The sequence below is a fragment of the Pseudopodoces humilis genome, chromosome 26 (genome assembly GCF_049639895.1).
Source record: "Pseudopodoces humilis isolate 2021_Gansu_Grassland_sample_001 chromosome 26, ASM4963989v1, whole genome shotgun sequence".
NCBI lineage: Eukaryota > Metazoa > Chordata > Aves > Passeriformes > Paridae > Pseudopodoces > Pseudopodoces humilis.
Window position 1 is genome coordinate 5,377,534 of NC_142225.1, and position 21,507 is coordinate 5,399,040.

The 21,507-nt window shown below is 50.4% G+C and overlaps 2 protein-coding genes across 2 annotated transcripts in view; both read left to right on the top strand.

Annotated features, from left to right (window-relative positions):
• Positions 1-1,351: 1,351 nt before the first annotated feature.
• Positions 1,352-9,271, top strand: LOC106628503 (membrane cofactor protein-like). Its single transcript, XM_088066958.1, has 8 exons — positions 1,352-1,473; positions 4,196-4,375; positions 5,386-5,565; positions 5,928-6,110; positions 6,554-6,742; positions 7,280-7,459; positions 8,073-8,272; positions 8,534-9,271. The coding sequence occupies exons 1-8, from the start codon at positions 1,404-1,406 to the stop codon at positions 8,684-8,686; spliced, it is 1,335 nt and encodes a 444-aa protein (XP_087923084.1). The 5' UTR covers positions 1,352-1,403; the 3' UTR covers positions 8,687-9,271.
• Positions 9,272-10,311: 1,040 nt separating this feature from the next.
• The window catches only part of CR1 (complement C3b/C4b receptor 1 (Knops blood group)), a 52,496-nt gene continuing 41,300 nt past the window's right edge, over positions 10,312-21,507 (top strand). Inside the window, exons 1-11 of the mRNA XM_088067301.1 lie at positions 10,312-10,524; positions 10,691-10,873; positions 11,598-11,789; positions 12,394-12,493; positions 14,831-14,913; positions 15,381-15,575; positions 17,071-17,130; positions 17,242-17,364; positions 17,449-17,625; positions 17,929-18,016; positions 20,711-20,919. Of these exons, the coding sequence (XP_087923427.1) occupies positions 10,404-10,524; positions 10,691-10,873; positions 11,598-11,789; positions 12,394-12,493; positions 14,831-14,913; positions 15,381-15,575; positions 17,071-17,130; positions 17,242-17,364; positions 17,449-17,625; positions 17,929-18,016; positions 20,711-20,919 (1,531 nt within the window). The 5' untranslated portion in view covers positions 10,312-10,403. The remainder of the gene's footprint in view (positions 10,525-10,690; positions 10,874-11,597; positions 11,790-12,393; positions 12,494-14,830; positions 14,914-15,380; positions 15,576-17,070; positions 17,131-17,241; positions 17,365-17,448; positions 17,626-17,928; positions 18,017-20,710; positions 20,920-21,507) is intronic.

Sequence of the window (21,507 nt, forward strand, 5' to 3'; positions counted from 1 at the left end):
GAAGTGTTTACGTGATACAGGAAGTAATAATATAGAGATATTAATAATATATAATATAAATATAAAATATAAAGTATAAAATATAAAGTATAAAATATAAAATATAAAGTGTAAAACATAAAGTATAAAATATAAAGTATAAAGTAAAAAATATAAAATATAAAATATAAAATATAAAGTTTAAAATATAAAATATAAAATATAAAATATAAAGTAAAAATATAAAATATAAAAACATAAAATATAAAATATAAAAACATAAAATATAAAATATAAAGTATAAAATATAAAGTATAAAGTAAAAAATATAAAATATAAAACATAAAATATAAAATATAAAGTTTAAAATATAAAATATAAAATATAAAGTAAAAAATATAAAATGTAAAATATAAAGTAAAAAATATAAAATGTAAAATATAAAGTAAAAATATAAAATATAAAGTAAAAATATAAAATATAAAATATAAAGTAAAAAATATAAAATCTAAAATGTAAAATATAAAGTAAAAATATAAAATATAAAATATAAAATATAAAGTATAAAGTAAAAATATAAAATTTGAAAACATAAAATATAAAATATAAAACTATAAAATATAAAATATAAAGTATAAAATATAAAGTTTAAAGTAAAAAATATAAAATATAAAATATAAAGTATAAAATATAAAATATAAAGTTTAAAATATAAAATCTAATATATAAAGTAAAAAATCTAAAATCTAAAGTATAAAATCTAAAGTAAAAATATAAAATATAAAATATAAAATATAAAATATAAAATATAAAATATAAAGTATAAAATCTAAAATATAAAATATAAAGTAAAAATATAAAATTTAAAAACACAAAATATAAAATATAAAACCATAAAATATAAAATATAAATATAAAATATAAAGTTTAAAGTAAAAAATATAAAATATAAAGTATAAAAAATAAAGTTTAAAATATAAAATATTTAATATAAAATTTAAAATATAAAATATAAAATATAAAATATAAAATATAAAATATAAAATAATATAAGTATAAATAGATAAATATGAATAATATATAAAGTGTATCTAATAAACGGGTTTATTTCCAGTGCATGTAAAGAAAGAGCTGAATTAGCTGCTGTTCCATGAGTGCAGGGTCACAGCAGCCTGACCCCACACCCCACCTGCCCTGGGTGGAAATGAGCTTCAGACGAGGCCAGGCCGTAAAACACCTTTATTTATTATTTTATTATTTATTTTATTACTTATTTATTTTATTTATTATCAGCCCAGCCTTCCCCTGCCTTGCTGGGGGTGGCGTCAGTGGCGTGTCTGTCCTGTCCCCAACTTCCCGCTGCTGTTTCCCGTTCCCTGGTGGCTCTGGGGAAAGAGGATCTGCTCTGTCTCCTGTCCCACAGCATGTCCCCAGCCCTGGGACAGCTCCTGGCACTGATGGCTCTGCTGCTGCTGCAGCCACCAGGGACTCGGGGTGAGTGTCCTCCCTTCTCCTGGGGCTCTGCTCTCCTTCCACCGGGGCTTTGGGAAGAGCTGAGGGACTCGGGGTGAGTGTCCTCCCTTCTCCTGGGGCTCTGCTCTCCTTCCACCGGGGCTTTGGGAAGAGCTGAGGGACTCGGGGTGAGTGTCCTCCCTTCTCCTGGGGCTCTGCTCTCCTTCCACCGGGGCTTTGGGAAGAGCTGAGGGACTCGGGGTGAGTGTCCTCCCTTCTCCTGGGGCTCTGCTCTCCTTCCACCGGGGCTTTGGGAAGAGCTGAGGGACTCGGGGTGAGTGTCCTCCCTTCTCCTGGGGCTCTGCTCTCCTTCCACCGGGGCTTTGGGAAGAGCTGAGGGACTCGGGGTGAGTGTCCTCCCTTCTCCTGGGGCTCTGCTCTCCTTCCACCGGGGCTTTGGGAAGAGCTGAGGGACTCGGGGTGAGTGTCCTCCCTTCTCCTGGGGCTCTGCTCTCCTCCACCGGGGCTTTGGGAAGAGCTGACTGAGCCTTGCAGTGCCTGAAGGGCTCCAGGAGGGCTGGAGAGGGGATTTACACCAGGAATGGCGAGGGGGGGAAAGGGGAATGGGTTTAAGGTGAGTAAGGACAGGTTTGGATGGGATTTTGGGCAGGAATTGTCGCCTGGCAGGGTGGGCAGGCCCTGGCACAGGGTGCCCAGAGCAGCCCTGGATCCCTGGAAGTGTCCCAGGCCAGGTTGGATGGGGTTTGGAGCACCTGGGACAGCGGGAGGTGTCCCTGCCATGGCAGGGGTGGCTCTGGCTGGGGTTTAATGTCCCTTCCATGATTCTCTGAGCGATTCTGTGGTGCCTCAGCCTCCAGACGTGCTCAGGGCAGCTGGGGCACGGCCGGGATCCCCCAGCTGACCTCAGAACTGGAGAAGTACAAATCTGCTGAGTAATGGATGTCTCTGGGAAGGGAAATAAACACCAGTTTCTGTCTGGAAGTTGGAGGTTTGGTTAAACCCAAAACTTTCCAGAAACTTCTCCAGGGTGCACAGCCTGTCCCAGCCTCTCCCTGCACCAGCACTGCCTGTGCACACTGGTTTCATTCTTAATATTTATTGCTTTTACTTCTGATGCTTCTCAGCTCATTTCCCAAAGCCAAACGCTACTAATGAGGCGCTAATAATTAATCTGGGGCCCGGAGGAGACGCAAACAAGATCTTTCCCAAGATATTTTCCATGGGGACTGCACCAAAGGCAGCATCGGTGGCCCTGCCCTGGCACGGTGCAGGTGTGGGACGCTGCAGCACCTGGATGTGAGCCAGGATGTTCAAACTTGTTTTTAACTCCGTCTTGGTGACCTGCCAGGCATGAAGAAATCCCAGTTAGAGCTGCTGGAGCTCTGTTTTCTCTGTTATTTGTGATGAGCTCCCAAATATTTCTCATGGCAGATGTGGAATGAGGAGTTTTCTGTTGGGACACACGTGCAGGTGTGCCCAGAGGTGGTGCAGGTGTGCCCAGAGGTGGTGCAGGTGTGCCCAGAGCATCTTTTTTTGCACGGCTGGAGGGGGCTGCTGCACCCCAGAGTCACCCACGGGGGCTGGGTCACTGCAGTGCCCCAAGGGGAGGGCAGAGAAGGGGTTTGATGGTGCAGGAAGGAAACCCTGCAGGTTCAGGATGTTTATTTGTTGGAAAGGCAGAATCAGAAGGGAATTATAGATATGACTCCCTAGCCAGAGAGGCTAAGGAAGAAATACAAATGAAAGAACAATTTGAATAATTAAAAAATACCAGTCTGGCATGCCAGAACACATTTTTCCCCCCAATAAAACTAAGCTGAGACCCCTCTCCCCAGCCTTATAAGGAAAGGTCTGAAGTACCCTGATATAACTAAAAATATGCAAAAGCAGTGATTTCTATAGGTCACACACAAATGTGACTGTATTAGTATACTTAGAAAGATTGGTTGGTGAAGGAATAGAATATTCAATGTATAAATTATATAAACAATTGTAAAGGAGAGCTCACTGTTCTTCCTCTTTTTCTGGCTCTCTTACTTCTGTTCTGTTACTCTCTTTCTTAGCTATCTTAACTCATGTATTCATGTTCTACCCCTTTTTCTAATGTTCCCTCTGAGCCTGTTTTGAGCTTCATCTGTTGGATCTCTCACCCATGCCCTGAAATAAACTCCCAACATCTAACTCGACTATGGAGAGGTCTCTGCTGTGTCCCAGACTGTCGTGGCGAGAAGAACGACACAGACTCTCCTGGGAGTGGATCAGGAGAGTTTCTCCCTGGTTTATTACCTCAGGTCTTTTTTTTATAGACCAATACGTGAAAAGTACAGAAAATAAACTCTTACTGGTTAGTAAACTAACACATCACCATCATTGGTCAGTGGGGTTCACCACCCTTCAACCTTCTCCTGCCGGAAAACAAGGAACAGACAAACAGCACCTTCAAGGCTGTTCTCTATCTCTGAGGATTGTTTGAATTCTCCCCATGATTTCCCAGGCCACTTTCTCAGGCAAGACTGAGGAAGTTATGTGGCCTGCAATTTCCACAGGCACCGTGCTCTCTATTTCAGAGTTAGCATCCATACCAGACCCTCCGCACCCCGAGGAATATCTTACATTTATTCACCCCCAAAGCCTCAGTCTGTGCAGCCACCGCGCAGCTCTGTCTCCTCTCAGCCCCATCCCACTTCTCACTGCGGTGCCAGAGCACTCCCGAAAATCCATTTTGTATTTTGGTGCTCCGCAGGGGCTCAGTGTCCCATCCCCGACATTGCGAACGGGCAGCTGATCTCTGCGCAGAACTTCACCTGGGGCAGCACGGCCACGCTGCACTGCCAGCCCGGCTTCGTGCCGCTGGGCGCTGCCAGCACCGTGCGCTGCCTGCCCGGCGGCCGCTGGTACCCACGGGTGCCCTCCTGCGTGCCAGGTGAGCTCACATCCCCCTCCTGGCCTCTGCCACCTGCTGCTCCCCGAAAAGGAGCGGGCTCGGAGGGTGGGAGTCAGCGGGAGCGCTGCTGGATGGCAGGATTCCCTCTGGGATTGCCCTGGGGAGCGTGGCAGGGCTGTCCCCTCCTGCAGGGGACACCCAGCAGGTACCAAAGTGGGTGAGAATAAAGATTCTCACCCGGTTCATGTCCTCAGGTGAATTTTCCCCACTGGTTTTCCCTTTCCGTTCACCCCACGTGCTCCACAGCCACGCTCAGGGGTTCCTCACTTGTTTTTGGGGGGTTTTCCATCAAAGAAAAGCTGCCAGTGCTGGGGGTCTGTGCTGTCCCCAGGGCAGTGCTGGGGGTCTGTGTTGTCCCCAGAGCAGTGTCCCCTGCTCTGTGTCCCCTGCTCTGTGCTGTCTCCTGCTCTGTGATGTCCCTAGGTCTGTCCCCGGGGCAGTGTCCCCTGCTCTGTCCCCAGGGCAGTGCTGAGGGTCTGTGCTGTCCCCAGGGCAGTGCTGGGGGTCTGTGCTGTCCCCAGGGCAGTGTCCCCTGCTCTGTGTCCCCATCTCTGTCCCCAGGGCAGTGCTGGGGGTCTGTGATGTCCCCAGGGCAGTGCTGGGGGTCTGTGATGTCCCCAGAGCAGTGTCCCCTGCTCTGTGTCCCCTGCTCTGTGTCCCCTGCTCTGTGATGTCCCTAGGTCTGTCCCCGGGGCAGTGTCCCCTGCTCTGTCCCCAGGGCAGTGCTGAGGGTCTGTGCTGTCCCCAGGGCAGTGCTGGGGGTCTGTGCTGTCCCCAGGGCAGTGTCCCCTGCTCTGTGTCCCCATCTCTGTCCCCAGGGCAGTGCTGGGGGTCTGTGATGTCCCCAGGGCAGTGCTGGGGGTCTGTGATGTCCCCAGAGCAGTGTCCCCTGCTCTGTGTCCCCTGCTCTGTGTCCCCAGCTCTGTCCCCAGGGCAGTGTCCCCAGCTCTGTGTCCCTTGCTCTATGATGTCCCCTGCTCTGTCCCCAGGGCAGTGTCCCCACCCTCCCCCTGTGGAATTCGCCGATCTCCAGCCCCGGCGGGAGTTCCCGGTTGGGAGCACCGTGAGCTACTCCTGCAGGCTCGGCTTCTCCCCGATCCCCGGCGTGTCCCCAACCATCACTTGTCTTCAGAACTTCACGTGGTCCTCGGTGCCCCGGCTGTGCCAGAGTGAGTCCATCGCTTCCTTCGCTTTCCCAAATCCAGCGGGATTTCTTCGGCTCTCCCTGGCAGTAATTTTGCTGCTCAAAGGGTGGCGCAGCCGGAAAGGAAAAGCTGCAGCTCCCCTTGGTTATTTAGCGGCTCCAAGGAGGATTCAGGGACGCAGGGCCATCCCCTCAGCACAATTTCTGGCTGATCGCGGGGCACTCACATCCTTCTGCACATTAGGAGAAATGGAGAAATGGTTGTTAGCCTGCAATTCCCATCCCCGAGCCCGCCAGCTCTGCTTAGAGGTGTCCTGGCTCGGTGAAGCAGCAGCGCTGGGGATCCCTCGGTGCAAATCTCTCCTCTCTGATGCTGCTGTTCCCCAGAGGTGCAGTGTCCCAGCCCGGTCATCCCCCACGGGAGAGAGGCCAGCCCCAGGAGAGCCGCCTACACCTTCGGGCAGCAGGTGGAGTTCCAGTGTGAGCCTGGCTTCGCGCTCAGGGGCAGCGAGAGGGTGCAGTGCCTGGCAGAGGGGATGTGGAGACCCCCCGTGCCCTACTGCGACAGGGGTGAGTGGGGACAGCGGCAGCGGGGCTGCCAATTCCATCCCTGGGGAGAAAATCGTGTCAGGTGTGAGGTGTGAGGAGAAGGCGCCCAACCCACGGCACTGAAGGCTTCAGCATTTCCATCTCCCACCGAAATCCATCCCAGGATGGATGAAACGTGCTGGTGAATGGGGCTCGCAGCCGCTTCTCCAAGGATTCCTCAGCGGGTTTCGGGTGCTCTCCGTTCCCTGACCGTGCTTAGGAGCAGGATGGTTTCTCATGGAAAAGAGGAGGGGATAAGGAAGGGGCTGAGGGATGGCTGCACCTCAGTGGGTCACACTGGCAACGCTGGCACAGCCAAAGCTGGCCAGGGCCAGGACTGCGAGGAGTGGCAGAGCTCTGGTGTCACCCCCTGCGTTCTGCCTCCCCATGGATGAGAACCTGAGCTTTGCCTTTACCTCACCCAGTGTGCGATCCCCCTCCCAGAATCGCCAGCGGGCAGCACTCTGCCCTGGGGGTCAAGCAGTTCCCCTACGGCTTTGAGGTCAAGTACAGCTGTGCAGAGGGGCTGTCCCTCATCGGGGACGAGTCCATCTACTGCACCTCCGAGGATGGCGAGAGGCTGGTGTGGAGCGGAGCTGCCCCGGAGTGCAGGCGTGAGTGTGGGATCGGGGTGGGATCGGGGTGGGATCAGTGTGGGATCAGTGTGGGATCAGTGTGGGATCAGGGTGTGGGATCGAGGTGGGATCAGGCTGTGGGATCAGGCTGTGGGATCAGGGTGTGGGATTAGAGTGTGGGATCAGGGTGTGGGATCAGGCTGTGGGATCAGGGTATGAGATCAGGGTATGAGATCAGAGTGTGGGATCAGGGTGTGGGATCAGGCTGTGGGATCAGGGTATGAGATCAGGGTATGAGATCAGAGTGTGGGATCAGGCTGTGGGATCAGGGTATGAGATCAGGCTGTGGGATCAGGCTGAGCCAGGCCCTGGGGGCAGTGTTAGCGCTCAGAACAATGGGTTAAAGCGAGCAGGGCTGCCTGGAGATGCTGCTTCCTTCACAGGAGCGGGATGATCCACCTGGAAGTGCCAGACGCTGCTTCTCCCAGCCGGGGGCCATCAGGGGGTGGGGAGGAGCAGCTCTGCCCGGGTTCTGCTGTCCCCAGAGCCCATTCCCAGCTCTGCTCTGTCCCGCAGTGATTCGGTGCCCCAAGCCGGTGGTGGAGAGGGCGAGGATGACCCCACAGACGTTCACCTTTCCCTACGGGCTGCTCCTGCACTTCTCCTGTGACGAAGGCTTCGGGCTGCGCGGCGCTGCCCAGAGCCAGTGCCTGGCTGATGGCACCTGGGGCCCTCCCCTGCCCACCTGCCAGCCAGGTCAGGGACATCTCCTCCTCCGTCTGTTCCTTCATTTTCAACCTGCGTTTTCCTTCCAGTTCCGTGTCCCAAACCCCCACGGCGGGAGGATGTAGCGATTCACTAACAAACTGTGGTATGGGGTGCATGAAACTTCACCCTTCTACTGCAGCTGTGATGGGCATTTAGGGCTGCTTCCAAAATCTCCCTGCTCAGCCCCTGCTCCGGGGCACAGCAGAGGGCTTGGGGTGCAGCATTGCCTGGCTCTGTCTGTCCTTGGGGCTTTCCCCTCTTTGCAGAAGAAACAACCTTCCCAAAGCTGCTGTTTTCCAGGTAACAGTGGAGTTTTTATTCACAGCTGCGTGTAAAGGAGGCCCTGAGACAGGTCAGGAGTGGATTTTCCTTTCCCTTATTGCCAAATGCCCACCCCCATCGTGGGGATGCCTGGATGCAAACAGCAAATCCATAACGAGCTCCCAGTGCCTCTCAGGGGCTGCTCTGACCTTCACCTCATGAACAGAAGTATTTCCTGATTTCATAGCTCCACAATTTAAAGTTCCTCTGCACTGGCTCAGCCTTCCTAAACTTCTTTCTGACCTCGGGCTGAGCTGCCTTCTGTGGGTTTTGCTTTCAGTGCTGTGTCCAGAACCACGAGTGCTCTACGGAAGGCTGAGAAGCCCTTTGGGTGGTGAGAGGTGGTACCAGACCAATGAAACTGTCACCTTCGAGTGCCTGCCTGGCTACCAGCTCCCAGACAATGCAAGGATGCCTTTGGGAGACGCTGGGACAGCCACGTGTTTGCCTGACGGCAGCTGGACACCGCTGCCCAAGTGTGTGAGTAGCACAAAACTGCAGAATGGTTTGGGTTGGAGCCTTGAAGATCACCCAGTGCCAACCCCTGCTGTGGTTCAACCTTTCCCTGCCTGATTCCTGACATGAAATCTGCTTAAACTTCTCAAAGGTTTTTAATTTCTGGTCCTGAGGAGGATGCAGCCCCTGTTGGGACAGGGTAGAGGAGCTGAGGAGGGGGTGGCTCTGCCTCTGCTGCAGCCCACCCTCACAGGCTCCTCTGGGGTTTGTTTTCCTGTTCAACAGGTGAAAGAAGATGATGCTGATGTGTGCCAAGAGGTTCAGTACATTAAATCGACCTTTGAATGCGGTGTGCCTGTAGAAGAGCTGAAAAGTCTGCTGGAAATACAGAAACTGTTCCTGGAGATTAAAAAACTCCAGGTGGAACTCGAAAACTGAAACGAAACTGGACCCCTGCGACACTCACCTTTCCTTTGGTGAACTCACAGTTTGTGCAGTCACAGCATCTCTAAGAGGGCTCTGGGTGATTTTATGGTTTATGTTTGCATGCCTGGAGTCAGAAAAATAAACACCAGGGCATGGGAGGCTGCTTTTGCTGTGCTGGATGCCAGGGCAGGGAGTGGGTTTTGCTCTAACCTACAAGCTTGATTTGCTCTTTAACTAACAAGTTGTTCCACATTTCACATTAGAAAGCATAGAAAGATTAAATGTAGCTTTTTTAAAAAAAAAAAAGCTGTCTTAACTGTGGTAAGCTGAGGCAAATGGGAGTGAAGTCCAGAAAAGCTGAGGTGAGTCCAGAGCTGGCTCTGAGCTCTGTGCTTGTGCTGCCATGGTCCAGCTGGGGTTTGGGCACGTTTGCATCCTCCTGGAAACAGCAGTGCAATAAATATTAAATGATTTCCGTTCCTCTGGGTTAGGGCAGTTCACAAGAGGTGTTGTAAAGGCTGCTGTTACCTCATCCCTGGGTTTAAACAGGGAACAGGTTCCTCTTATCCGAGCTGGTGGCATCTTCCACACCCCCATTTCTGGTGAGCAAATGCCAAGGACAGGTGCTGGGATTGAGCCAAGAGCAGAGAATCAGGCAGCGCATTCCTGTTCCTCAAAAATGCTGATCAGACCCCGTGGCTCTGGTGCTGTGGTTATTCCTGGGGGTTTATCCAGGGGGGGAGGTGGGAGCTGTCATGTTGGCTGTAAATTGGGCAGGTTTCCAGTGGGATCCAGTGGTTCTGGGGGAAAGCTGAGCCCTGGCAGCTGGGTGAGTCCTGGGCTGCTCAGGGAGAGTGGATGGGAGAAGCAGAAGCCTTCGCCTCCTGCACGAGCATCACTGCCAGATGTGTGCTTTTAGAAGTTATTAAAATCGCTTTGTTTGGTACCAGAGCCTGCACAACAGCCAGGGAATTGGGGGTGCCTCTGATTTTGCACAGAAAAGGTGCTTTGGGATGCATCCCGTGCTCCTGCACCTCCAGGTGAGGAGCTCTGCCACGAGAGGTGCTGCCAGAGCTGCTCCCCGTCCTGGGGTGACACCTGGGTCCCCTCCACCCTGAGCTCACCTGGGACTGCAGACAGGGGCTTTATCTCCCTCTGCAGGGCTTGACACCCACAAAGTGTGAACAAAACCTGGGTGTTGCAGCCTGAGGGTGTTCGAGCAGCCCTGGCTGATGTCAGGGTGAACGAGGACGCAGATGTGGCTGCTCACACCCGTTCCTCATTACCAGTGAGTCAGACAATGAAAGAACAGCAAACGAGAAGGAAAACGCTTTTATTTGCTTCACTGCCTCTGCTGACAGCAGATCCGTGGTGTGTTACCTGCCAGCAAATAACTGAGGAGGTGTTTTCCTACCCTGGAGGCAGCTTGGGGTTTGAACGGGGTCTTTTCTTCTCTGGGAGCGTGGTTTTGGAAAAACTGTGTTGGTCAGTGCTCACTGCCAGCCTGACGGGGCAGGAGGACCAGGAGGATCTCCCCGAGCCTGGGAGTGACAGTTGTCCCCACCCTGGCTGCTCTCCGTGTTCCTGACGGAGATTTCAGCTCCGTGGGTGTCCCGGGAAGGTTTCCATGGCTCCAGAGGCTTGGTGGAGCCCGCAGTGCATCCCCTCCCAGCCCTCACACAGCCCTGGAGGCAGCGGGGCTGGACCGAGGAGCACAGGAATTGCTGCAATGAGGGCTGGAGCAACAGGACAGGGGGGACACCCTGAGCCCCAGAGCTGCAGGACGGGCTCTGGCCACTCTGTGCTGCTCCTGGCCCTGCTGGGGCTCCTCAGCATCGCTGCGGCTCGTGGTGAGTACGGGGCCGTGGGAAGGAGCAGGGGCACCTGCCCGGATCCCAGCTGGCTGCTCAGGGGCTGGGCTGGTGATGCCACCCCCAGCCCGGGGACTGAGCCGTGGCTCGGTGCTGTCCCAGCCCCGCTCTGGTTCCTCACCTGAGGCACCTTCTCCTGCCACAGGTGACTGCGGGCCGCCTCCTGCCATGACCCACTCCAGGCCCTCCAGCAGCTCCAGCAGCTTCCCGGTGGGATCCAGGGTGACTTTCACCTGCGCCGAGGGAGCCCGCAGGATCCCGGGGCTGCCGGACACCTCGGAATGCCTGCCCGGCAGCATCTGGTCCAGGCTGCCGGAGCCCTGCGGCCGTAAATACTTCATCCTTTTTATCTGCAGCATGGCCCTGGGCTAACACCCCTGTCCTGGGGACAAACCCACTGTGCTGTCCCTGTCCTGGGGACAAACCCTCTGTCCCTGCCCCTGTTCCTGTCCCCATTCCTGTCCTGGGGACAAACTGTCTGTCCCTGTCCTGGGGACAAACCCACTGTCCCTGTCCCTGCCCCTGTTCCTGTCCCTGCCCCTGTCCTGGGGACAAACCCACTGCCCTGCACTGCTGCCCCTCAGAGCCGCTGGTGGCCACAGGGGCTGGGACAGGGGTCAGTCAGGGGCTGGGACAGGACAGGGGTCAGTCAGGGGCTGGGACAGGACAGGGGTCAGTCAGGGGCTGGGACAGGACAGGGGTCAGTCAGGGGCTGGGACAGGACAGGGGTCAGTCAGGGGCTGGGACAGGACAGGGGTCAGTCAGGGGCTGGGACAGGACAGGGGTCAGTCAGGGGCTGGGACAGGACAGGGGTCAGTCCCGTGCCCCACAGCCTGTCCATGTGCTCCCCATGTCCTGCTAACCCCTTCCCCGAGCTCCTACACCCCTCCATCCCCGCTCTGGCACCTGCAGCAGGTTGGCAGCCCTGCAAGGAGCCCGAATTAACCTGCCACGAGCACCAGGAGCCCTCCAGAAGCGCTCCCGTGGTCCCAGGGAGTGTTTGGCCCTGTCCTGGTGGGCAGCTCTGTCAGGCCAGCTTTCCTTGGCTGCAGGGAGCTGCTCTGCCCCAACACGGCTGAGGTTTGCTGCCCTGTCCAAGGAGGACGAGACGAGTAATTTCTTCCCCGTTGGCACCAACGTGAGCTACGTCTGCCGGCCCGGCTACGAGAACACCTCGGAGAGTTCCCCCTCCAGCACCTGCCTCGAGAACCTGACGTGGTCACAGCCCCCTGAGCTGTGCAGGAGTGAGTATTGCTGCTGCCCCCACACCCCAAAAAAGCATCCCTGGCTGATCCCAGCCTGCATCCCGAAATGCAGCCTGGTCATCATCATCCAGCAGCTCCTTTAACACAAAATCGGGCGGATATTCCTTGTCATTCCTACCTGAGACTGAACAGCAGGAGTTTCAGTGATGTTTTTTATGCTTTTTCTGCTGGTCTGCTTTGATTTTCATGCTAGGGAATGTTGGATTCGGTGATCTTAGAGGTCTTTTCCAACCCTTTTATGGTCCTGAAGAATTTCCAGTGGGACACGGCACACGCAGGGGACAAATCCCAATTTGCTGTTCTAGCACTGAACTTCAACACAGAGGCCAAACATTCTCTTGGTGACACCCATGGAGTGTTAGGGCTGGTGATGTGACAGGAATGGTTTTTCACAGTCGATCCACTGCTGTGGAAACCCCTCTGTGAATCTGGAGCATTTTGGGATCCCCACCTTCCCCCACAGCTGAGCCTGGCTCCTGCCAGCCTGGCTGTGATGCCCATGGAATAAAATACTCTGGAACCTTTGGGAAAACCCTCCAAGCCTGCGTTCCAGGTCTCATTCAGCCTTTTTTGTGTCCCCCAGGGAGGTCCTGCAGCGCCCTGGGAGCGCTGCCCGGGGGGAGGACGGGGCCCCTCATGGCCCTGGAGCTGGGAGCACGAGTGGATGTGTCCTGTGAGGATGGGTGAGTGCTGGCACACAGCTGCAGGGTGGCACAGAGCTGCAGGGTGGCACACAGCTCCAGGGTGGCACAGAGCTGCAGGGTGACACACAGCTGCAGGGTGGCACACAGCTGCAGGGTGGCACACCCCAGGGTGACACACAGCTGCAGGGTGACACACAGTTGCAGGGTGGCACACCCCAGGGTGACACACAGCTGCAGGGTGGCACACAGCTCCAGGGTGGCACAGAGCTGCAGGGTGGCACACAGCTGCAGGGTGACACACCCCAGGGTGACACACAGCTGCAGGGTGGCACAGAGCTGCAGGGTGGCACACAGCTGCAGGGTGGCACACAGCTGCAGGGTGACACACAGCTGCAGGGTGGCACACCCCAGGGTGACACACAGCTGCAGGGTGGCACACCCCAGGGTGACACACAGCTGCAGGGTGACACATAGCTGCAGGGTGGCACACAGCTGCAGGGTGACACACAGCTGCAGGGTGGCACACAGCTGCAGGGTGGCACACAGCTGCAGGGTGACACACAGCTGCAGGGTGGCACACAGCTGCAGGGTGGCACACAGCTGCAGGGTGACACACAGCTGCAGGGTGACACACAGCTGCAGGGTGGCACAGAGCTGCAGGGTGACACACAGCTGCAGGGTGGCACAGAGCTGCAGGGTGACACACAGCTGCAGGGTGGCACACAGCTGCAGGGTGGCACACCCCAGGGTGGCACACAGCTGCAGGGTGGCACACAGCTGCAGGGTGGCACACAGCTGCAGGGTGGCACACAGCTCCAGGGTGGCACTCAGCTGCAGGGTGGCACACAGCTGCAGGGTGACACACAGCTGCAGGGTGGCACAGAGCTGCAGGGTGGCACACAGCTGCAGGGTGACACACAGCTGCAGGGTGGCACACAGCTGCAGGGAGGACACCAGGGCCAGGATTCAGGGCCACCTCTTCCTCCAAGAGCCACCCAGAGGAGCTCCAAGTGTCCATCCCAACCAGAGCAGTTGTACTCTCAGCTGAGCACTCTAGACTTCCATACAAGTTATTTAAAATATTTCAGCTTAAAATAGTTGGGATATATTGAACAAAAAGTGGTTTTTCACTGGAATTTTTAAAATCCAGCTGGGAAAGTGCAGTGAAGCACAATTTCCACAGTCAGGAGCTGACTCATGGCTGCTGCCTGCTTTCAGTCAGGGCCCAAATGCGGAGGACAGGAATTTGTATTTCCAGCTGGTGTTCCTCCCTCCCTCCCTGCAGGAATCAGCTGGCATCACCTGGCTTGTGCTTGTGCACGTTTAACAGAGGGGGTTTCCCTCTCCCTTGGGATGTGACTGGAGGAAAGGACAGCGTGTCCCGCCCTGCTGGCCTTCAGCTAAACTTTGGAAATCCGCAGCAGGGTGGAGGGATGATGCTGCTCCTGTTAGATCAGATATCATCCACCATGTCCAGAGGCCGAGGGGTTTTGCACAGAATGGGGAAGGTGTCAGCTGCCAGAACAAGATCCATGAGCTTCCAGCCAGCCAGGGCAGAAACCACTTGAATTAAATGTGGCTTGATCCCTGCTGCCCCTCTGCTGTACATGGAGGCTCCACCCGAATCCCAGAATCCCAGACCGGTTTGGGTTGGAAGAGACCTTAAAACCCATCCAGTGCCATGGACAGGGACACCTCCCCCTGTCCCAGGTCCCATCCAACCTGGCTTTGGACACTTGCAGGGATGGGAAGTGTGCAAGTTCTCTGGGGAAAGCATTTTATCAGCTGAAGAGGTGCCCCAGCAATGTGCTGCCAGCCGGTTTTCCGACAAAGCTTCAGCAAAACGGCTGCACCTGACACCCCAAAGAGGTGTTGGGCAGGAGGTGGCACTGGGGGACACTGGGGGACACTGGGGAGCCCATCAGTGACCCCGGTGAGCAGCAGCCGGGGCTGAGCCCAGCCTTTGGAGGTGCTGTGTGTGCTCAGCACGGAGCCTGTCCCTCGTCACCTCATCCCCGAGGGGACAGCAGCGTGGGAAAGGCCCTGGGTGGGGACAGAGCCAGTCCCAGAACTGCTGTGGGCCAGGAGCAGGCAGGAATTGAGTCCCTGATTCAGCAAATCCGTGTGGGAATCCAGCCCTCAGCTCAGCCCTGCCTGCCATTCCCAGAAAGCTCCAAATTCTCCCTTCCCTGCCGTGGGAAATGCAGAGTCAGAGCAGGGAATCACGTAAAATAGATGAGCACAGACCCTGGCAGGAGTTCTCCTGTTAACCAGCATCGCTGCTTGTTTGGAGCTGCCTTTCCTACACTCCTGGTCATGGTGGGAAATATTCCCAGGTTTTGGAGAGTTACAGTGATTTTCTCTCGTGTATTTTAGGTACAAATTAGTTGGGAATAATTTCATCCAGTGCCAGCTGAAAGGAAACGATGTTGAATGGAGCGAACTTCCAACTTGTGAATGTGAGATTCATCTTTAATTGTGAGATTAAACCTTTCTACTTCACTCCAGCAGATCCTGCATCCCAGTTCCAGCCCAAACCTCTCTTGGGATTGTTTTTGTTGATGCTCTGTGGCTGATCTGTCCCCAACAGCTGAGAAATTCCCATTCTGCTGCTGATGCCATTTCAGCAGCTTTTCTCCCACAAAATCAACATTTCTGTCATGACTGAAGGTGATGGGGTGAGATTTCCAGGAATCCTGAGCATGGAAAATTGCTGTTTATTTGCTGTGGCTGTGCTGGGAGAGGGAGAAAGGTGTGGGAAGAGAAACTTTGGGACCAAACGAGAGGAAACTGGGACAGGCAGCTTCACCCATCCAGTGCTGGTCACCTTCACTGCCCAAAGTTTATCTGCAAGAGCCTTAGGAAGACTCAAATTTTCTACATTTTATTAAAGTTTTAGCCAACACATTGTCCTTCTCTCCTGCAGTAATTACCTGCTCTCCACCTCCTCCGATCAGCCACGGCAGACACGATGGGGAAGGCGTTGAAATTTTTGCTTATAACTCCACGGTGACCTACAGCTGTGACCCCGAATTCCAGCTGCTCGGGAATGGGAGCATCCGTTGTCAGAGCAGGGACAGAACCAGCGGGGTCTGGAGCGGTGCCGTGCCCGAGTGCAAAGGTGGTTTCATCTGAGTGCAGTGTTTGATACCAGTATTTATTATTTGTTATTTGTTATTTATTATTCATTATTTATTATTTATTATTTGTTATTTATTATTTGTTATTTGTTATTTATTATTTGTTATTTATTATTTATTATTTACTATTTATTATTTATTATTTGTTATTTGTTATTTATTATTCATTATTTATTATTTATTATTTGTTATTTATTATTTATTATTTCTTATTTGTTATTTGTTCTTTATTATTTGTTATTTATTATTTATTATTTATTATTTATTATATAGTATTTATTATTTATTATTTATTATTTATTATTTATTATTTATTATATAGTATTTATTATTTATTCTTTAATATTTATTATTTATTATATATTATTTATTATTTAATATTTATTTATTATTTGTTATTTATTTATTATTTATTATTCATTATTTATCATTTGTCATTCCTTATTTACAATTTGTTATTTACTATTTATTATTATTATTTATTATTTATTATTCATTATTTATCATTTGTCATTCCTTATTTACAATTTGTTATTTACTATTTATTATTATTATTTATTATTTATTATTTATGATTTATTATTCATTATTTGTTATTTGTTATTTATTATTTATTATTTATTATTTATTATTTATTATTTATTATTTATTATTTATTATTTATTATTTATTATTTATTATTTATTATCTATTATTTAATATTTATTATTTATTATACATTATTTATTATTTAATATTTATTTGTTATTTGTTATTTATTTATTATGTATTTATTATTTATTATTCATTATTTATCATTTGTCATTCATTATTTACAATTTGTTATTTACTATTTATTGTTAATTATTATTTAATATTTATTATTTGTTATTTATTATTTAATATTTAATATTTAATATTTATTTTTATTTTTTATTATTTATTATATAGTATTTATTTATTCTTTAATATTTATTATTTATTATATATTATTTATTATTTAATATTTATTTGTTATTTGTTATTTGTTATTTATTTATTATTTATTTATTATTTATTATTTATTATTCATTATTTACTATTTACTATTTACTATTTACTATTTACTATTTACTATTTACAATTTACTATTCACTATGAATATTAACTATTATTTATTATTTATTATTTATTATTTATTATTTATTATTTACCATTTATTATTTACCATTTATTATTTATTATTTACCATTTATTATTTATTATTTACCATTTATTATTTACTATTTACCGCTTATTATTTATTATTTACTATTTATTGATTATTATTTATTATTTACTATTTATCATTTACTATTTACTATTGATTATGAGTTTGGTATTTAGGACAAACCAGCATAAAATATTGCTGGTCTGAAGTGCAGGAGGGGTCAAATATAAGCCGTAAGGAAATTTTCAAGGGGAAAAGGCAGTGCTGGAGCAGAGTGCTCCGAGCAATGATCCCTCTCTGTCCCCTAGAGAGAAGCTCAGCTGTCAAACTTGGAGCAAAAGGCACGGAGAGCAGAGCTCCTCCCGAAAGTGAGTTGAAATGACTCCACGTTGAACCAAATCCCTTTTATTTTTCTCTTTTATCGCCTTTCTACCAAAGGCCGCCCGATGAATTTCACCCCGTGAATTTCGGTTTCTCAGCTCCCCAGGGAAATGGAATCCGAGCCTCTAGGAAGGGTCTCGGGTGGGAGATGAAGCTCAGCCTCTATAAAAAAGCACTCCAAAACACCATCTCCTCCTCCCAGTCTTCCTTCAGGAAAGCAGGTCAGTCCTGGAGGGGCATCACTGGGACTTCCTCCCATCCCTAAAACCCGGAGTTTTCATTTTTCCCCCCCTGTTTCTCTCCAGTGAGCAGGAACTGGGCTGCCTCAGGGTTCAGATTTGTTCTGCCTTTGTACAAATCCCCAAAATCCTATTCTGGGGCCAGCAAAGGAGCCATGTGTCCTCTGAAGCACCTGGGGATCCTTCCCCCACCTGGCTGCTTTCAGAAGTTAAAACGATCCAAATTTGCATCATTTTGTGGAAGTGAGTGGGTTTTTCCTCATGTTCTTTTCTTCTGTAAGTTTTCTCTATTTAATTTATATCTTTTGCTGGTTGGGGCATCTGGTTGATAGCTCAGCTTTGACTGCACCGACCTCCTGTTATCTTAAAAAGCTTTTCTTTACCTGGAATACATTTTAATTTATCAATTATTTCCTTGCCTTCACATTATTAGTTTGTTTTGGTTTTTTTAACTCATTTTTTGGGCATTTTGAAAAGCAAGAGAGAATTTTGTACCCTGAGAGTGCCAGGGCTCTGAGGTGCTGATGCCAACCTTGTTGCACACAGGGAGGTGGTGCACAGCCAGGAGAAGCTGGACGTGGTGGAAATTCTGGTCCTCCAAATTCCCCACCCGCTGCAAAGGAGGATTTTATCCGTGAAAAGGGTGAGTGTTGGCTTTGTGGGCACTGCTGGGACCCACAACTGTGTCACTGCAGGTGGGGAAGACACAGCCCCCACTGGAGGGTCTCAACACCCAACTGGGGGATGGTGAAAGGTTTTTCTCTGGTGTCAGGGTCAAGCTGAGTTTTGTCTTTTGGGTCAAAACCAGAAAACCTTTTACCGCTCCTGATCTGTTCCAAAAGTGCCCCATGCACTGGCCACACTTCTCAGGACTCTTACACCTTGCTTTAAGATAAAAGATGACCTAAATCAGGTCTGTCCCACCAATAAAATGTAATTTTTTAATGATGATGTTTCAGTGTTCCAAGAAATGGATTGAAAATTACTCCTGCAAGCACTGGCAGCTTTCCATATCTGCTCCTCCCATCTGGGTTTTCCTTTCAGGATTTCCTTCCAGCATCTCCACTCCAGCCGTGATTCCTTCTGATCCCACCAGAATTTCCGAGCCTGCGTTGTCCCAGAAACCCCCAGAGCTCGTGCAGAGCCCGGCTGTGCCCCGCCCAGCCTGATGCTGTGTTTCCAGGGCCGCAGGTTTTCTGCTCTCGGGAAACACCACAACAAACCCTAAACACTGCCCCAGCCTCCCTGGGGAGCTGAGCTGCTCCCGTAACTTCCCAGGAATTCCTGGCTGCAGCGGATCCAGCTGTGGATCCAGCTGCTGGCAGGGCTGAAAAGCAAAGCACGGACTTCCCTGTCCTGCAGAGTTTAAGCTCATTTCTTTTGAGAACCAAGGTACTTCAGATCTTACATTGTTTGATCTTTATATCTTGAGGGGTTTAAGCCCTTTCTTTAGCAAAATCTGCTTCTTGTACCAGCCCAAAGCTCCTTGAAGTTTTATTTTTACGCCAGGAAGATAAAGCCACGTGTGGGCCGGGCACCTCTGATCTCCTAAGGTAAAGGAGCCACTTCTGCTTTCCAGAGGGAGGGAGGCAGCTCTGTCCTGCTGTGAGCACATCAACCACACACAGACACAGAATTGCAACTCCTGAATATCCTCCCCACCCTGCAGATCTCCAACTCCTAAATATCCACCCTGCAACAGAGGGACGGGGAAAGTCGTGTGTGTTCTTTCGGCTGTCTACCCCAATTTTGTCCTGTAAAGAGATGAAACTCCCAAAGCCTTTCTGGGTTTTTATTTCTATTTAGTAATAAATGGTAATGGTTTATAAAGGGCAGTGTGTGAATTCAATTCCCTGCTGTTTTCTCGTCATATTTCATTCTCTTTTTCAAGAAGCAATCAGCTTTAAGGTATATCCTGGCAATGCTCAGATTCCACGTTCAGTCTCTATCACTCTGAACATTCATTTTCTAAATGCCATCCATGGCAAGTCAAAGTGGGTTATGTATTTTTAAAAAAAGCAGTAGAAGAGGAAAGCAAACCCATGCAGGACTGTGTTTCTGGGAAGTGGTCTGGAAAAGGCAGCTGGAGTCACACCTCCCTTAACCCCACTCAGCCACCCCAGGACTGAGCCCTGCTGCCCCTCAGCTGTGTCTCAGCCCAGGCAGAGCCAGGGCTCAGCCCCAGGAGGTTTTGGCAGCTGAGGCAGAGTTTCTGTGGAAATCCTGGAGCAGCTCCAGCAGCTCCAGCGCTGTTTTTGCTGGCAGGTTTTGCCGGACACCTCCCGCTGCCCCAGCCCTGCAGCAGCTCTGCTCAGGCTGCTCCCCTGTGCTGCCAGCAGCTGCTCGGGCTGATTTCTGCGCTGCAGGGAGGGATGGCAGAGCCAGATAAAGCCGGGGGCCCTCGGTGGCCGGGCGGGCACAGAGCCGCTATCGTGGGGCTCAGCTGCCGCTCGGTTCCTGGGGAAAACAGGGCAGAAATGTGGGTGCAGCAGGGGCAGGGCTGAGCCTGTGCCCGGGCACGGGGTGCAGATGTCTCCCGCTCTCTCCTGAAGCAGAAAACAGCCTGGCTCAAGGGTTCAGCCCGTCAGCCAGAGCATCTCGCCGAGCTGCAGCTCTTGGTTCTGTGGGGAACCACTCCCTGCGGGGGCTCGGCAGGAGCCTTTGCCAAAAACCTTTCAGCATCTTCCTGCCCCGTGCCAAAGTCACTGCCCTAAGCTAATACAGGAGAATTCCCCAGAATTCAAAGGTAGGGCTTTTTTCCTGTTAACAGATTCCTTTTGCCTTATGCAGCCACCATCCCCCTCAGGCCAGTGAGCTGTAAAAGTGGAGCCAGGGTATCTCCATGGAATTTGTCACCGTGTTTACAAGTGTTCCAAAGGAATGAGTTATCCAAGGTGCTGGATTCCTCCCTTAGGAAAACACCTCTGCGTCTCAGGGCAAACGCCTTTGTAACATCTGCTTGGAGCTTAAATTGCATGGGAAAGGAAAATAAAGTGGAAATTAAAAAATAAAAACAAAGTAAAAGGGAAAAGTTCGAGCTTCTCAGTGGAAACATCGCTGTTTCCTGGATAACAAAGGGAAGCAGGAAGGTGCAGGTCGGCAGCTGCTGGCTGCCCCTTCCTCGGACTGGGACATTCCCCTTCCTGCCCTTTTTGGTTCGGGTCTTTTCCTTCGGGACTTGGCAGCTTTGGAGGGAGGGGGGCCTTTCCTGGGAGGCGCAGAGTGACCCTGAGAAGGCGAGGCTGAGACAGGGGGTGTCAGGGGATGATGCCAGGGCTCACTGGCGGAGCAGGCACCGCTCACCCCGGGTGTTCCACACCCAACCCAGCTCCCACCGCACTCGCGGATTTCGTCAGAGCCTTCCCGGAGCTGGGCTGAGCTGGACGGGAGGGGCTGGCGGGGGCTCCGTGGAGCTCGGAGCGGCCCTGCGAGAGTGGCTGCGCTGCCCGGGCAGTGCCGGGGCAACCGCGATGGGCTCCGGCTGCTGCTGCTCGGTCCTGCCGCTGCTGCTGCTGCTGGTCCTGCCTGTGGTGTGGGGTGAGCCCCTGGGGAGGGGAGGGGTGGGGTGGGCGGGGAGCCTGGCACCCTGGGGTGGGCCGTGGGTGCGGGAGGGTTCTCCATGGGAAAGTGCGTTATCCACGGGAGTGTGCATTATCCATGGCAGTGTGTGTTATCCACGGCAGTGTGTGTTATCCACACCAGTGTGTGTTATCCACAGCAGTGTGTGTTATCCATGGCAGTGTGTGTTATCCATGGCAGTGTGTGTTATCCACAGCAGTGTGTGTTATCCACAGCAGTGTGTGTTATCCACAGCAGTGTGTGTTATCCACAGCAGTGTGTGTTATCCACGGCAGTGTGTGTTATCCACAGCAGTGTGTGTTATGCACAGCAGTGTGTGTTATGCACAGCAGTGTGTGTTATCCACAGCAGTGTGTGTTATCCACACCAGTGTGTGTTATCCACAGCAGTGTGTGTTATCCACAGCAGTGTGTGTTATCCACAGCAGTGTGTGTTATCCATGGCAGTGTGTGTTATCCACACCAGTGTGTGTTATCCACGGCAGTGTGTGTTATCCACGGCAGTGTGTGTTATCCACAGCAGTGTGTGTTATCCACAGCAGTGTGT

Bases quoted from the DNA above. Each gene is read 5' to 3' on its own strand.
- LOC106628503 (XM_088066958.1), top strand. From the start codon at position 1,404: ATGTCCCCAGCCCTGGGACAGCTCCTGGCACTGATGGCTCTGCTGCTG. The intron at 6,743-7,279 runs GTGAGTGTGGGA...TCTGTCCCGCAG, and splicing joins AGCTGCCCCGGAGTGCAGGC to TGATTCGGTGCCCCAAGCCG. The intron at 7,460-8,072 runs GTCAGGGACATC...TTTTGCTTTCAG, and splicing joins CCTGCCCACCTGCCAGCCAG to TGCTGTGTCCAGAACCACGA.